The 14,787-nt window shown below is 38.2% G+C and overlaps 1 protein-coding gene across 10 annotated transcripts; it reads right to left on the reverse strand.

The window, feature by feature from the left end:
• Positions 1–12: 12 nt before the first annotated feature.
• LOC137133174 (myc box-dependent-interacting protein 1) lies at positions 13–13,932 on the reverse strand. 10 transcript variants are annotated; one of them, XM_067516468.1, is made up of 20 exons: positions 13,581–13,932; positions 12,707–12,787; positions 12,385–12,439; positions 12,131–12,225; positions 11,684–11,779; positions 11,362–11,472; positions 11,111–11,203; positions 10,679–10,764; positions 10,444–10,519; positions 9,940–9,995; positions 9,070–9,114; positions 8,169–8,238; positions 7,848–7,970; positions 7,572–7,655; positions 6,523–6,543; positions 4,018–4,404; positions 3,452–3,505; positions 3,049–3,132; positions 2,851–2,952; positions 13–2,698 (listed from the first exon to the last, which is right to left on the reverse strand). In XM_067516468.1, exons 1-20 carry the CDS (start codon positions 13,665–13,667, stop codon positions 2,597–2,599), a joined length of 1,908 nt encoding a protein of 635 aa, XP_067372569.1. In that variant the 5' UTR covers positions 13,668–13,932; the 3' UTR covers positions 13–2,596. The 10 variants fall into 10 exon arrangements, with proteins under 10 accessions (XP_067372569.1, XP_067372568.1, XP_067372573.1 ...); XM_067516467.1 differs by having other exon boundaries at positions 3,443–3,505; XM_067516472.1 differs by lacking the exon at positions 7,572–7,655 and having other exon boundaries at positions 3,443–3,505.
• Between the last annotated feature and the right edge of the window lie 855 nt (positions 13,933–14,787).

The following is a 14,787-nucleotide window of genomic DNA, read 5'->3' on the forward strand; positions in this document are numbered from 1 at the left end:
CCGAAGCAGGCACAGATTCTAAGTATTTTTTTTATTATTATTGGTCAGTTAGGTGCAGGAAAAACCTTTATTGTGGTATCCCATAACTCATTGCAGGAGACTGATCCATAAAGACAGATAAAAAACCAGACCCAGGGAAAACACTTTACCAAATTATACATAAAATTAGAAAACAAAAGTATGAAAGATGATTGATTTATGCAAATGTGCGGTTTATGTTTTCACATGTGAGGCTTTTTAAATACACATGAAAGAAACATGCACATCTGAAAAGGTTAAAATACTAAAAACTGTTAGAAATGTCCCACACATGAACAATGTAAATGGTTCTAACTGCTTGTCGAGTAGTCTCCCTGCTGAGTCTGGGGGTTTGAAATGTATCTCTATGTGTCCTGTCTCCATATTTATAGGTCTGTCTGGACCATGATGTCCTGGCAACATTTTGAGGCATAGGTGATGGAAAACCAGCAATTATAATTAGGACTAATTTAAGGGCCAGTGGTAAAACAAAAACAACAACATATACAATGTAACTGTTCACCACCTCCCTACTAAGATTAAGAAAATAAATAATAAAAAAATAAAAATTGCCTGTTTCAACTGCCTCAAAAGTGATCCAATCTATCATTGTCTTAAATTAAGGGTGTTCACACAACAACACATGGGAAATCAGCATGCTCACAATAACTCACATACAGATATGAATGTCTTTATAGAATATGTATCTGTCATCACAGCTTGGCAAAATTACACATATACACAACAAATGCACAATAACACCTGGAACCATAATACCAGCAAGTGGATAAACACCCAGACACATTTAGGTTGTCTTTATCCAGTCAACTAAATTCCCTGTAAAACAAACAACCTCATCTCTGGTATGTAGTGGTGATATCATCCAATAACAATAGCCTATAGATAAAGAATTTATGTCCAAACACACACACGCACAATCACACGTACATACACACGTTTTTCTCTCACACTTATTATATGTTAATAACCTCATGAGAATTGTGACTCTCTTTTGAAGTAGTGACTGAATGAAGAACAGAATGTAAGTTAGTTTTAACTACCTACAGTATGCAGTTTTGTTGAGAGCAGAAAACATGACAGAAGTACAAAACACTCCATAACATCCTCAGTTGGCAATAATGTCGACATAGTTACAGTAGGCTATATGTAATAATTGCTTGGCAGCATATAAAAATAAAATAAATTGTTCTGGTGCATATTCTGAATTATCTGAGTTAAGTCGTCTCTATGCAAACTGAAGAATTTTTTTACGCCACAATTTTTAGAACAAATGAGGCTGGCTCAGTTATTGTATTTTGGATTAGTGTTAGGGTGCAACCACATCTGCTTAACTATTATACTACCAGTAGCAGCTTCTCATTGGTGTAGGTTGTTGGCTAGCTTTTTAGCAAGCCTGGAAAATGCATATTTGGAAACTCTTGATTAAAAAAAAAATATATTGAAAGAAAAAACAAAAACACATGAATGTATTTTTTATGTGCTCACTCAATACAACTCCAGACGACTTTGATTTAAATAACAGAGAATTAAAAACCATGATGGTCAAAAGTGATTTTAAAAAGTTCTGCTTTTCTACTCTATTCTCCTTTGAATTTTTATAAATTGTTCATATTGACTTTGTGCAGCCACTTTAACCAGGCTGGTTAAAGTCCAGTTAACTGCATATATATTTATTTGGATTTTTAATAACAACTCTGTAATACCTATACCACCATAGACTCTAAACTAATACAACAACCAAGGGCCCATTTGTCACAGGTCAATAATTATGGATAATAGAGGATGGGTTGAATGTGTCCAAAAGGCATTTGTGTCAGGAGTGTGATCACCACTCAGAGATTCCCAGTAGCAATTAAATATGTGCAATTTAGCTCATTAGATGTCAGCACCTTGTGTGCTTAAGGGTCTTTTAGCAATTTGAGCTAAGTTGCTGGCTAGAAGTTGGGTGTTTCTAAACCTAGTGAAATGTCTACTAACTTTGTGTCCTTTACACCTGGCTTTAGTAATAACACCTGGTCAGATTACATGTATATACTGTTTATGTGTAAGGGACACTCTGCTACACTTGGCATTGTGTTAATAATTTCACACAGTTCACAATCTCTCGATATCACATGAACAAAATCACTTTTCTGTCCACAGATGGTATAATATACCTCAGAGAGATTATTATGAGACTTGACTAAGAATTAAATATTACAATGCAGTTACAGAGGAAGCCATTGCAGAGGGTTCCTTTCCCTGTTACAAATGCTCACGATTCTCTAATAAATTCCTGTACTATTGAGTCAGCAGCAAAACAAAATGAGACCTGTGAAATGGCTGCATTTGTAATCTGAAAATGTTGGCAGAAATCCACTGAAATGTCAAGATCCACTTTTAGCACAGTGTAGCAGACCTTAGAAATGCATGGTTCCAACCAGGGCTGTGACAGCTCTGCTTCTATGGCCAAAGTCCTAGTAAAGATACAGTATCAGGACAAGAGGGAAATGAAGGATAGAGGCAAGTGGAGAGAGACATAAAGAAAGAAGCTGGAATGGCGTTCTGTCTTCTACTCTCACAGCCTCTGGGTGAAGTTTTCAGGGAATACTCCTTTAGTGGCATTTTCTTTGTTCTGCTGCCAATCGTCCTGCTTTAGTCCCATCAGCCAGCCATCGTCCTGGTCACACAGACATGCAAACCAGCAAGTTGTCACGGTGACACAACTGCACATACCTGCATGTGTCTCTGCATGTGTGTATGTGTGTGTGTGTGTGTGTGTGTGTGTGTATGTGTGTGTGTGTGTGTGTGTGTGTGTGTGTGTGTTTGTACCTGTTCTTCAGGGTTGTCAAAGGTGATTACTAGCACCACATCTCCAGCCTTCATTTCTAGTTCATCTGTGTCATTGGCAGCATAATCATGCATCACCTGAACCTTTATCATAGAAATATTAGCATAAATCATTTCCATATATACAAAATAGATTTGAGTGTAGTTTAAAACTTTCAGCTCCTCTCTCTCCTGGTTTACCTTGAACAAGAAGCCAGGGGGCATTTCATCAGGCGGTGATGCTGCATCTGTTGATTCTGTTGATTCTGCTACTACGGCAGGTGTCTAGAGAAGGAGGTGAAACAGGCACGCTGAAACAATTACTGTATATCTTAAAAGTCAGTGAAAGAAAAACACCAGCAGGATTTTAGAAAATGTGAGAACCCTAATTATAATGTATTAATAACTATTAATATGCAATGATAGAGTTTTATTTTTACTTTTTATTTTCTTTGGTGGAATCTCACATTTTTAAAAGATTTTCTTTTAAAGGTTTTTTCTTTTTTGGGTTTCCTGCTTTGTTGCTAATTGTTTTGCAAACAAAATTGATTGCATTTAGTAATAAAAATAACACATTATGGGAACTGCTGCATACCTCACTCACCTCTTCGGTAACTGCTTCTTCTGCTGTTGTTGCAGCTGCTGCTGCAGACTCACTCTGGGAGCAGAGAGACATAGAGGAAATAAGATAAAGGTTACAGAATGAGACAGATACATTACCTAAATAAGTAAAGACAAAAAATGAAAGAAAACACAGAGAAGACAAAGACAGACAAAGGCTCAAGCAACACAGACTAAACAGTCTTACTGAACAGACAACGTGGTTACAGTTAAAAACTACTAAGACAAAGCTTTTGTCCTGGGAACTATGTGCGTGGTGATTAGCAGTGATGGATTAACTGTGTGCACTGAGAAGCAGATGATTTTCTTTCCCTCATCAATTTATTGCCATCCTGCCTTCTGTCTCACAGTTGATGCATCTATGCTGCTGGTCCAGATGCATCCTAAACCTTTGCTCAAAAATTTTCCATGTTACCACCTTTCACACAATTTATCTGTCTATCATGTGTTTCTTTCCAGTACCCCATGCTTAAATCTCCTCCTCAAAAGCTGATGCATCCACCATATTTGTCCAGATGCATCTCTCCATTATTGTCTGTCCTTGGTTACCTGACCCCCTTCATTATCCACTATGGCAGCAGCTACGGTGGCTTCTTCCTCAGAGGTGTCAGCTGGAACCTCAGCTGCAGGTGTTTCATCATTGGTGTCGGGCACCTCTGTGAGTGGCTGGCTTTCATCATCGCCGTAGTCCTCCTGGGCTTCAGCCACAGTATTGCTCTGAACTGGCTGTGTCCCTTCATCCTCGCATCCAGCCTGAGCCTCATCCATAGGATCATAGCGAACTGGTTGGGTTCCGGCATCCCCCCAGGCTTCAGTAGCAGCTGCTATGGGGTCATAATGGATGGGCTGCGAACCATCTTCCCCCCAGGCCTCTGTGGCAGCCATTGGGTCATAGTGCTGCTGAGTGTTCTCTTCCTGGTCATGACTGTCCTCACGCTGAGGGACAAGGGTCAGGTTTCAAGCAATAAGTTCTCATAAGAAATATTTGACTTTATGGGAATTATTTGGGCGTTGTAAGTAAGATGGTAAGGGAATTTATATATATGTATATATATGTGTGTGTGTGTGTGTGTGTATATATACACACACACACACACACACATATATATATATATATACATATATATATTAAAAAAACACTGTACATACACTAACTGGCAACTTTATTAGGTACACCTGTACAATCTAATTCAATCCAATACAGTAGCTCTGCCATGAATTTTCAAGGCTACCATTTTTATTTAAGTTGAAACTGTCAGAAATGTGACAATTCTACTATGTTTTTATTATTGAGGTCATATTGGGTGGAGGAGTTGTACTGGAGTGCATTACAGTATTATTTTAGATTTTCTAATGTTTTGGCCCTTCATTTAAAAATTAATAAGGGGGACAAACATTTTGTGGGGAAAATATTAGTAAATGACTTGAAATATTAAGGAGTCACTAATGGGTTGTACTGTCAGAAAGATGTGCTAGGGTTAAAATATCAAGTCCAAACTCAAAGGACCATAAAGTATTCTTTAACTCGTTAACTAATATTTGTGGCCAATTAGCGTTATTCTAAGAAATGGCACTGTCCGTACTAACATCAAGACTAAAACAACTGCACATGGCACCTAAATCCTAAAGTAGTCTGGTGATCCCCTGGCTTCCTCCACTGCAATCAGAACATTTACAGTTTTGACAATTATTATGTTGGTTGTACAGACGTTATTGTTGAGGTGTAAAGTTAATTATTTTAATGACTATTTTAATGAAAGTCAAATGATCAATTTTCTTCTTGTAACATGATCTGGTCCTCATTTTATTTTTGTAAAGAGCCAAATATCTGCAAAAGGACCTTCCATCAGACCAAACTGTAGTTTGGTGTATTAGAGCTAATGTGCCAAAATGCAAAAATATGGTGAATATAGTTAAGATTATACATGTTATCAGCCATTACTTTTAATAATTTTTTTCATATTTAAAGGAAAATTGAGCAGTTCTGTCATCATAAGTATAAACAGGGCCGTGAAAGATTGATGCAGACGATTGGAGGTCAAGAGTGCATATCAGTAAGTTAGCATTATCATCACCAATATTATCATCATCATCTTTAGAAGAACCATTACAGAGAAGGTTCAGATTAAACCAAAGCCAAATGAAAATAAGGAAAGGTTGCAGTGGAAGCCAGAAATGAAAAAATAGTCAACCTTTTCCCATCAGAAGATAGTTGTTGGATCTGCTGTGTGTAGTTAGTAAGTATGGTTACATTCCCACGGCTATGTTCAGATGGAGAAGGAGGAATCCAGCAACTCTACATAATTGTTGAGATACACCTCTCTTCCATGGATAGGGATCAACAAAAATTATTTGATGGTCAGAATGTCAATTTGCCAGCCAGGTTTGGTGAAGTTGATCACTAGTTCTTATTGGAAACATGAACAACTCCACTCAGCTTACAGAACGTATATGTTCCCTGTGTGTCACATGCAACATGTACTGCAGCCTACATGTACAGTAAAAGCTGTTCTGTCACTATACTGTGACATGTGACTGTACAGGGATATAAAAGCAAACAGAAAGAAAGATCAATTCAGTTACAAATCAGATTTTCATTTTATAGTCATGATCAAATATGTAGAGAGATTTGTAGATAGATAGATAGATAGATAAATATCAAATATTTATTTGAAACTGAATTGTTTCAAGCTTTTCCTCTGGTTCTATTTGTGCTATACAACAGTCTTTTCAGTTTTTAGTTATTGCATGAAGCACTTAGGACACAAGGACAATGCACAAACAGATTTGGGACAGACAAATTAAAGAAATAGATTTATGTAACCTCATGAAGAAATGGCTATTAGAGAGGTTTCTTCTAGAATATTGTATCAGCCAGCATAATGGAAATGGGGTTTGTATAATACATACACAAATAATTAGTATATGCAAACAATGAAAAATAAACTGATGAAGACAAATACACATATGCTGATAAAGATGATGATCATAATGATAATTATATATTTATTTTGTGATTTTACAATACTTTTAGCCTGAGGTTGATGTGCTTACCCACGAATCCCAGTTTTCATGCTGTGGGAGACAGATAAGAAAACAGAATGAGTGGGCAGAACAAAAGTCTTTACAAAGTCCCTGTTTATGCTGTTTCAATTTATTAAATCATGTCTAATGCAGGTCCCATGCTATTAATTAACAAGCTCATAACAGGACGTCTTCAGCAGAGCAAGAGTACAGGCACCACTTGTTTAAAGTGAGAACTACTATAGGATATAAATCTAAAGAGCTGTCATATACATACTAGCTACTTCCTGATTTTGTTATAGGCAGAGTTTGTACAAGACAACTTCCGACACTATTGATGACACTATTAACATCAATAACAAAATATTTTTCAGTATTTATCTATCATAACTATTTTACTTTGCACAATAAATAAATTCTATGAATATGTATGTGATGTACCATTCCTTGCAAATGCTTAAGGAACATGCCTCTTTTATCTAAACCATGTAATATAAACAAGTGTTAGCTAACGTGCTAAGATCAACTAAACCTGAATAGAGTCATTCATTTGTTAAAACCTACAGTCTTCTCTCTTTTTGTTCAGTTCTGGTAAAATAGTACTAAGAGTAGAACAGGGCTGAATTCTGTGATTCATGCCACGAGTGATCTGTGGATTGTGCTGAAGCAGGAAGAAGTGGTCACTGGAAGCAGGTTTCTACAGATCATCATGCCATCATCCACCTCTTGTTCGCAAAATTAGAAAGAAGCAGAGCAGGTAACACCTCAAACCATGCCAGGCTTACCAAAGGATTTCATTTAGTATCCAGACTTATCAAGCTTATTTTAAGTCAGTAAACAGCAGTGGCAACTGGCCCTGGTGTAGCATCCAACTTATTTAACTTTAACATGACACACTGTATTGCAATGAAGGATCCCTGGCATTATAAGATGACTGTAAAATTCATTTGGACTTATAAATCGTGAAATTAATTCAAAGCTTTCTGAATAGAACATAAAACCTCTTGTGAAGCTTGGCATTTTTTGTAGTGGAGGTTTTCTATGATCTATACAGTTTATTCATGCCACAATTCATCCACCTGTGTGACCGTAGAGGCTTTGGTTGTTGCACTGAAAGAGTCCAGGTCCATGTCCAATAGGCTGCTCACTGCTGGACTGTCAAACTGATAACAACAGGAACAGGATGGCTCATTGACTAAGTGAGTGCAACAGATGGGGCAAGGAATAGAATAAAATAGAATAGAACAGGCCAGGCCTGGCCAAAGGAAGGACTATTTAACAGCTCTGACCTGCTCAGAAAAAAGGTGAAGTTAAAGGGCTACTCCACTGTTTATCTACAGCAGTCACTCACTAACCTCTGTAGGGGAGGTGACATTTATATTAGGAGTAGCTGCAGCATCAAACAGGTTGATGATGTTCTCTGTTTTCAACTCCTTAGATGGGGTCACCTTGGGTGGAGGAGGCACTGCTGGCTTTAGCTATGACATTAAAAAAGACATTTGATAATGAAGTTATGCCAAAAGCCAAATGACAGTAAAACCAGTGCTTTTAACTTTACTTCTGTACAAAAAATATATATATATAAGAATGAATAGGCCATAAGAATTTAGCCATAAGAAGTTTAGATAGCTTCTCTCTGTGTGTGTGTGTGTCAGTGTGCATGTTTCTCCCTCTACCTTAGAGGGAGATTTGGGAATTGGTGGCGGTCCTCCTGGCCTGAGAGTGTGGTTAGATGGTTCTTGGACACTGAGTGAATTGAGGGAGACATGGAGGGCAAAAACAGAATAAAGACAGATTACAGACAAAGTAAAGTGGATGGGAAAAATGTAAGTAGACAGCAGCAAAACATAGCAGCTAGAGTCTAAAACACAACTAGAAAGAAGTTAAAAGACATGCTCTTCGGGAGCCAAAGTAAATGTTGTCATGCAACAAAAAGCAAGTCTCCGACCCTATCACTCCCTCTCATGCAAGCAGGGTTTGTCCATCAATCCTGCAAATCTTTGCAAGTGAGCAGTGACAGAGACTTTTGCTGTGATAAAGAAGATGTAAAGCTGTCAAAAGCAGCCCCAGAACTGTCGATATTTAAAGAGCTTGGAACAAACACGGGACTTAGGATTAGGCAATTGTACATTAGTGGCTCTGAGTGGCGGGTTAGAAGCACCGTGTTACCAATCAAGAGGCTTATTGTGCATCAGTAGGTGTGTGTTTACATATTTAAAACTTTGTAAAAGTTACCTCAATGTAAAAAGGTAATAAAGTGCTGTATTGCAGAAGTATGATTTCAACAAGTATCAGTTAAGGAGAAGTGATATACTATGACTCTTGAAATTAGGGCTGTATCTTTATGGGACAGTCTTCTTAAGTGCAGCATCAAAGACACAGGTTTGCTCAACTCTTGTATATCTGCAGCTCTGTGCACAACAGAACAGAGTGTTTGTGAATTTACTCGCACAACCAAACACTAGTTCTCCCCCAAATCTCTTTAACCTACAGACTGACATAGAGACAGCTGGACAGACATGTCAGTTAGAAAGACAGAGTGGTGTCACCATGGTTACCACAGTTGCTGCTGGTTACCTCCTGTTTGCTCCTGACGATGGGGCGCCGCGGTTACCTGTCTTTCTGGAAGGGGAAGGGGTTCAGGGTTGATCTCCAGGTTAATGCATGCATTGTTTGTCTAATTCTGCAGCTTAAAATCTTAAAAAACTTAAAAAACATTTTCTTGCTCTGGTACATCAAGTGCAAAGGAAACATATTCTATTAACACTTTAAACGGAATGTGTGTATTGTATCAAAAAGGTTTTTCCGCACCTTTGTGCGCACCTGCTGAAAAAGAATAAGTGGACAACTTAATGAACCACTTCTCTTTTGTGCTGAAAGTGAAGGACATTGCTTTTGTGTTGGCTAAGTACATCAGTATGCACTACGGATTCAATTTTAAAGAATTAAAAAGACCTCTGAATTAATTACAGTAAATGAATAAAGATAAATTTAGCAGCTAGTTTTACTACTTTTTAAACTTGGATGCATGACACTACAGTCATCAGCAATGATTAATGATCCCATGAGGTTCTTATGTTTGCAAACATTTCAAAAGATTGCTTTTCTCCCAAGTCCAGAAGGAGCTAGAGAAATTAAATATACTTGTGTTTTCTTTGCTGGCTAGGAAAAAAAAAAAAAAAACACAAGCTCAGCACTCAGCGCTCAGCACAAACTTCTTTTTTTCAGGCAGAGTAGAAGATGCTTTTTTCTTTAATCACAAAAGCCTAAGGTTATGGGTTTGTGGAGTGGACTATTACCAAATATAAGTCTCTGCACAATCTCCACACAATTTCTACTTGTAGAGTTCAACAGAGATATGAGAAGATTTTTTGATGTTTGATTCCATACATTTCAACATGAGCAATGATTTCACCGTAAGGCACTCAGCAGTAAAGAAATACTAACCTGGTTGTGTCTGTTTCTTCCAATTTCTCCAAGACATCATACAAATCCTGATCCAACTGTAGGAAAGAGGAAATACATGTTTGATGATAAGATACTGAGCAACAACAAGGATTATATTGTTGTTACTATTTGAATTTTGATCTCTATCGATGACAAATCCATTGATTTTACATCGTTTTGGCCTTTTCCAAGACTTTAGACCCTTTCACTTTTTGCTCAGTTGAAAACTGCTGTTTTTTTCAACCTGAATAAGCTGAAAATGTTTTTTCAGTTGGTTGTCTTAATCTGAACTAATCTTCACACTGTGTATTATTATCCACGCACTGCCAAATGTGACGGCCTCAGTTTGTTTACAACAATATGTTCAAATTCAGAGAGAGACAGCATTTACAGTTCTCAAGCTAAGGCAGAATGAGGCAGCATCACACTGAATAATTTCACTGCAGTCACTTAAACTCCATATGCTAATTTTGTTTTACAAGGGTAAAAAAAATGCCGGCTTACCCGGCTTATTTCCTTGTGAAACTTCTCCTCGAAACCAGCCAAACTCTGGAAAGTGCTGACATAAAACCCAACACGGCTAAAGACAGAGAGAGATAATGTTGAGCGCATTACGGGTTTGACTTTGTTCAATACTCTGTATGGGTAAATACAGTGCAGAAGTAAGTGAGGCCTAATTTCAGGCATGAAGTCATTAATGGAGAAATCAGTTTCCACGGACACTCACTGTCACACATACCTGTTCCAGAGTGAAGGCAACTCTTCTTGCAAGTCAAGATTAATCTCCTCAAACACCTTCTGGGCTTTCTCCAACTCCTCCTCAGCCTAAAACACAGATACACACAACAAGTGTTTGTTACTCTGTCTTTGATGTTGTACAGTGTGTTACACACCATATACTGTATGTGTGTAACATCTCTTGACACTTACAAGTTTGCTTCAACGTAGTTTGGATTCAGCTTTTTTGTTGCTGTGATTTTTATTTTACCATCATGATATATATGGTACCAAAACACATAAAACATGAGGAGAGAAAGGGATTAATGACATGTAGAACATTTCTCCAGACAGATTTAATCTGGGGATCGCTTTGTTAAATCCTACTGTATGGGGACAGTCCTTATCATTGTTTCATACTCCCTGTATGAAGTACAGTCAGATTATTTTGTACCTGGCTCCTGGACAGATTGCTCTGGGCAACATTGTGTGCAGACAGGATACCCTGAGCCCAACCTGGAGTTGCCCTCTCTAACAAAGATGAGGGCTGAAAGAGAGAGAGTACATTTTCATGTCAAATACTGCTAATGTTGATACCCACCCACCTGACAAAAGACATTGATCTTTATAGAATGGCTCTAACCATCCTTTGAAATGTGCTGTTATTTACAGTACTTTTTTATATCTATGGTGTATTTTATTTACCTTGGTAATTTTAATGGACCCATCCTTTTTCTTGGTCTTGTGTATAGCAGCGTAGTTGTGTCTGGCACTGTCGTAATCAACCAATTTCCTGTCCCTCTTAGCTATACGAGCCTGAATGATGAAGAACAAAAATGGGAATAATGTGATTTACTTTATCTAAAATGAGAAACTCAGTTTGTGTTTAAAAAAAACAATACTTGCATTTTAATTTGCATGTTTTATTTTCCAAATAACAGTGTTTTGTGTTCAATATTTGAATTTCACTGTAAATGAAATGCACAAAAATGTGATCCTACTAGGTCTGTTTGACCCCACAGCTTACCTTAATATCGGGGAACTGGCCCAGGTAAGTATCCATGGAGATGAGGGCATGATCGACCAACTTCTGATGATAATCAGTCCACAGCACATCACAGTCCTACAGCAGGGAGGAACAGTAAAGCACTTTACACAATCACAAACATAATATTAAAAATCTGTGAGTGTCTATATTGTGGCCCCCTTAAAAACAATGATACATCTCAAGAGGTTCATTCTGATATAAATCATTAATATAAATTAATTCCAGTAGCTCTGTTGTCTGTGTATTGGCTTTTAGTCTTATATCTGATTGCAGATGGCACATAAACTAATCGTGAGCACTCACAAACACACAATACACAGAATTTAAAAAGCAGCCTAACTTCTACAATGAACCAACTCATTCTCTCATTCTTGGGCATGCAGACAATCACTGTCTTTTTAAGACATCATCAAAAGTTCTTCTGACCTCCACAACAGAATCCACTTCGTTCTTGCCATACCATTCTGGTTCATACATGTCAGCCAGACAGGCCTGCAGGTTATTGGAGGACTCATGCATGGCTGAGGACAAACACAGACAAACACATACACATATATCTTAAATTCATTATAATTTAATCCAACACATTGGGATGACCATTTCTAAGATTATGTATTTAGATGGGTAAAGTGCATTTGTGTATTCATCAATGTGACTCTGCACGAGCTTGTGTCTTTCACCTTTCACTGCCTCCAAGTACGCCCTCAGGTCTCTCTGCAGTTTGCTGCCTTCAGCCTGTGGGTGAAACATAAAACATGATGCTTGGAATACAGAAATAGGAGATGTGAGGAGATAGATGTGGTGGCATTATGTGCCAAAAATGTTTCAGTGCAAACACATTGGGCCAAATGCGAACTTTAATAAGTACATGTTGAGGGTACACATACTATTAAAAGTTCTGGCAAGTGACATCCCCTGTAGGAATGTTGTATTGCATATATGTATTATTCGGTACAAAAACAATGCTTTTAGGGCAAACTGGTGATACTGGACTCCACTCACATATTGTTTGTTGAAGTTAATAACTCTCTCCTCAAAGGCAGCATCTTTGGTCTCATCAGCTTTACCAAGCTTCTGGAGGACCTGATCAAACAGAACATAAAAATAATAGTGTTAGTGACCTTTGGTCTCCGTACAAATGATGTGTTCACTTTTCAGTTTAACAATCACGGACAGGTCGTTTTTTGATGGTCCCTAAAACACACTGAAATTCTTGTGTGCTTATCTCTTGCGCTCTTTTTGGACTGAGTTATAATGATATATTAATTTGCATGAATGGGCTAAATGATACAAATTATGTCTGGAATCAGGCAAAACTTACTATGTTATATACAGTCTTATATTTCTGTCATATTAACACATACATAAGATACGTAGTCTATATAAATGTGCCATTATCTGTTTTTTTATTAACGACCTCTTTGAGCCTCAGGTGCATGATGCATTTTCACAGCCAAACAGCGCCCCCTGCCATTTACGCACAGCCCGCAGGTGCATGAACGATAGGCCTCTGACTGTAACAGCTACCTATAGATGTATCACCATGGGAGTTTAGTATTATCACAATGATAGCAAAATGCAAGAAACTGGGCTGCAGGCGCTCTCTGTGTGACAACAACTAGATACTGATTTAAATTTAGCCACAGAGTAAATTATGAGTGGGCCTGCACCATCTCACTGCGTTATGCCTGGCCCGTTGTATGACATTCACTAAAGGAAGGATGCATTTGAAGTGGACATCATTCCCAAAATCCACCTCCCCGCTCTTATTATCATGATGTCGTGATGCGACACTGCGCCTTGGTGGAGGATGCGGCACCGCTGCTTCGTGGCTTAGAATAGGCCTGAAATGTGCGTGTGAAAGAGAAGCACTTACCTTTTCTTGGGCTCTGGTTAGTTTTTTCTGAACGTTGCTGGCCACTTTCCCAGCAGTCAGCCCCTTCCCCAGATTCAGCTCAGCCATCTTGAAGCGTAGGTCTTTGGATGCGAGGAAGAAGGAAATAAAATGAATAACGATCGGGCTGACCGCTACGGCGACGGTTGAGGTAAATTCATCAATGTCCAGTGAAGAAATAAACTCGATACATGTAATTATGTAATTATGTATGTAATTATGGCGAATCTATAAACTGATGTGTGCAGAGAGCTAAGCTGTATCCCTTAATATTGAGCTACTGCGTGCGCGTCCGTGCCATAGGGGGAGGATGCTGTGAGGGATGCTCTTAAAGGCACAGATGCTGCTGCTCATCCACACAGAAAACTGTACAATATAAGAGTCTTTAATACGATTTGAACAAACCACGTGTTTTGAAATAAAATGTTCTCTGGTGACCTGTGTGATTCCAGTATATACCTTTAAATGCCTACATAGCATTGACTTAAAAAATATCTGTCACAGTCTGATATAGTTTCGTAACAATATAAAGTGACAAGAGTAAAAGAAAGCTGGTGAAAAAGTGTAAGTGAAGATCAGCTCGTCAAGTGACTCAAAGTGCAGCTGATCGCAGTAATAATACACAAAGACACTTATGTTTCAAAGATAAAATGTCCTAAAACGTGTTTGCACTGTTAAAAACAAACTCAAACAAAGAAGAAACAAAACGAAATAATTTAAAATCAACATTATGTGACCGTAAATCATAAGGACAAAGGCATCCGCTGTAAAATGTTACTTGTCAGGAACTAGCACTTGTAGTCTGACCTGTCTTTTCCAAAATGGTAAATGGCACTGAGGACACACTTATCCACATATGCCACTATGGGCTACGGCGTGTTCAAAATGTGTGAAGGTTTCTCCGTTTCTCAAGACTTACAAAATCCCCCGGGAGATGGCGCTATTTGCCCATATCATATTAACTTATGCACACCTTCACAGAGCTTTCGGTTCTTCATGTGCGTAAATCTGGCTGTTTTTGCTGGAGGCCTGCAGCAGCCTGGTGAGGGATTTAAAGCTCTGCAGAAGTACAGAGGAAAGACTATACGAACATTACGCAGATTAGGCACTTCCCAGTGATGCTATAGGTGAATAGTAGGCAGGTCATAACCACAAGTTGGCTTCAAATGTGAAATTGCATATACCTGAT

Source organism: Channa argus, chromosome 9 (assembly GCF_033026475.1).
Source record: "Channa argus isolate prfri chromosome 9, Channa argus male v1.0, whole genome shotgun sequence".
Classification (NCBI taxonomy): domain Eukaryota; kingdom Metazoa; phylum Chordata; class Actinopteri; order Anabantiformes; family Channidae; genus Channa; species Channa argus.

What these genes read in the sequence shown, in the direction of transcription:
- LOC137133174 (XM_067516467.1), bottom strand. Translation starts at nt 13,667, where the DNA reads ATGGCTGAGCTGAATCTGGGGAAGGGGCTGACTGCTGGGAAAGTGGCC. An exon ending in TTCACAAGGAAATAAGCCGG is followed by an intron (nt 9,996 to 10,443) that starts GTAAGCCGGCAT and finishes TCTTTCCTACAG; the next exon opens with TTGGATCAGGATTTGTATGA. An exon ending in TTACCGAAGAGGTGAGTGAG is followed by an intron (nt 3,133 to 3,442) that starts GTATGCAGCAGT and finishes CTCCTTCTCTAG; the next exon opens with ACACCTGCCGTAGTAGCAGA.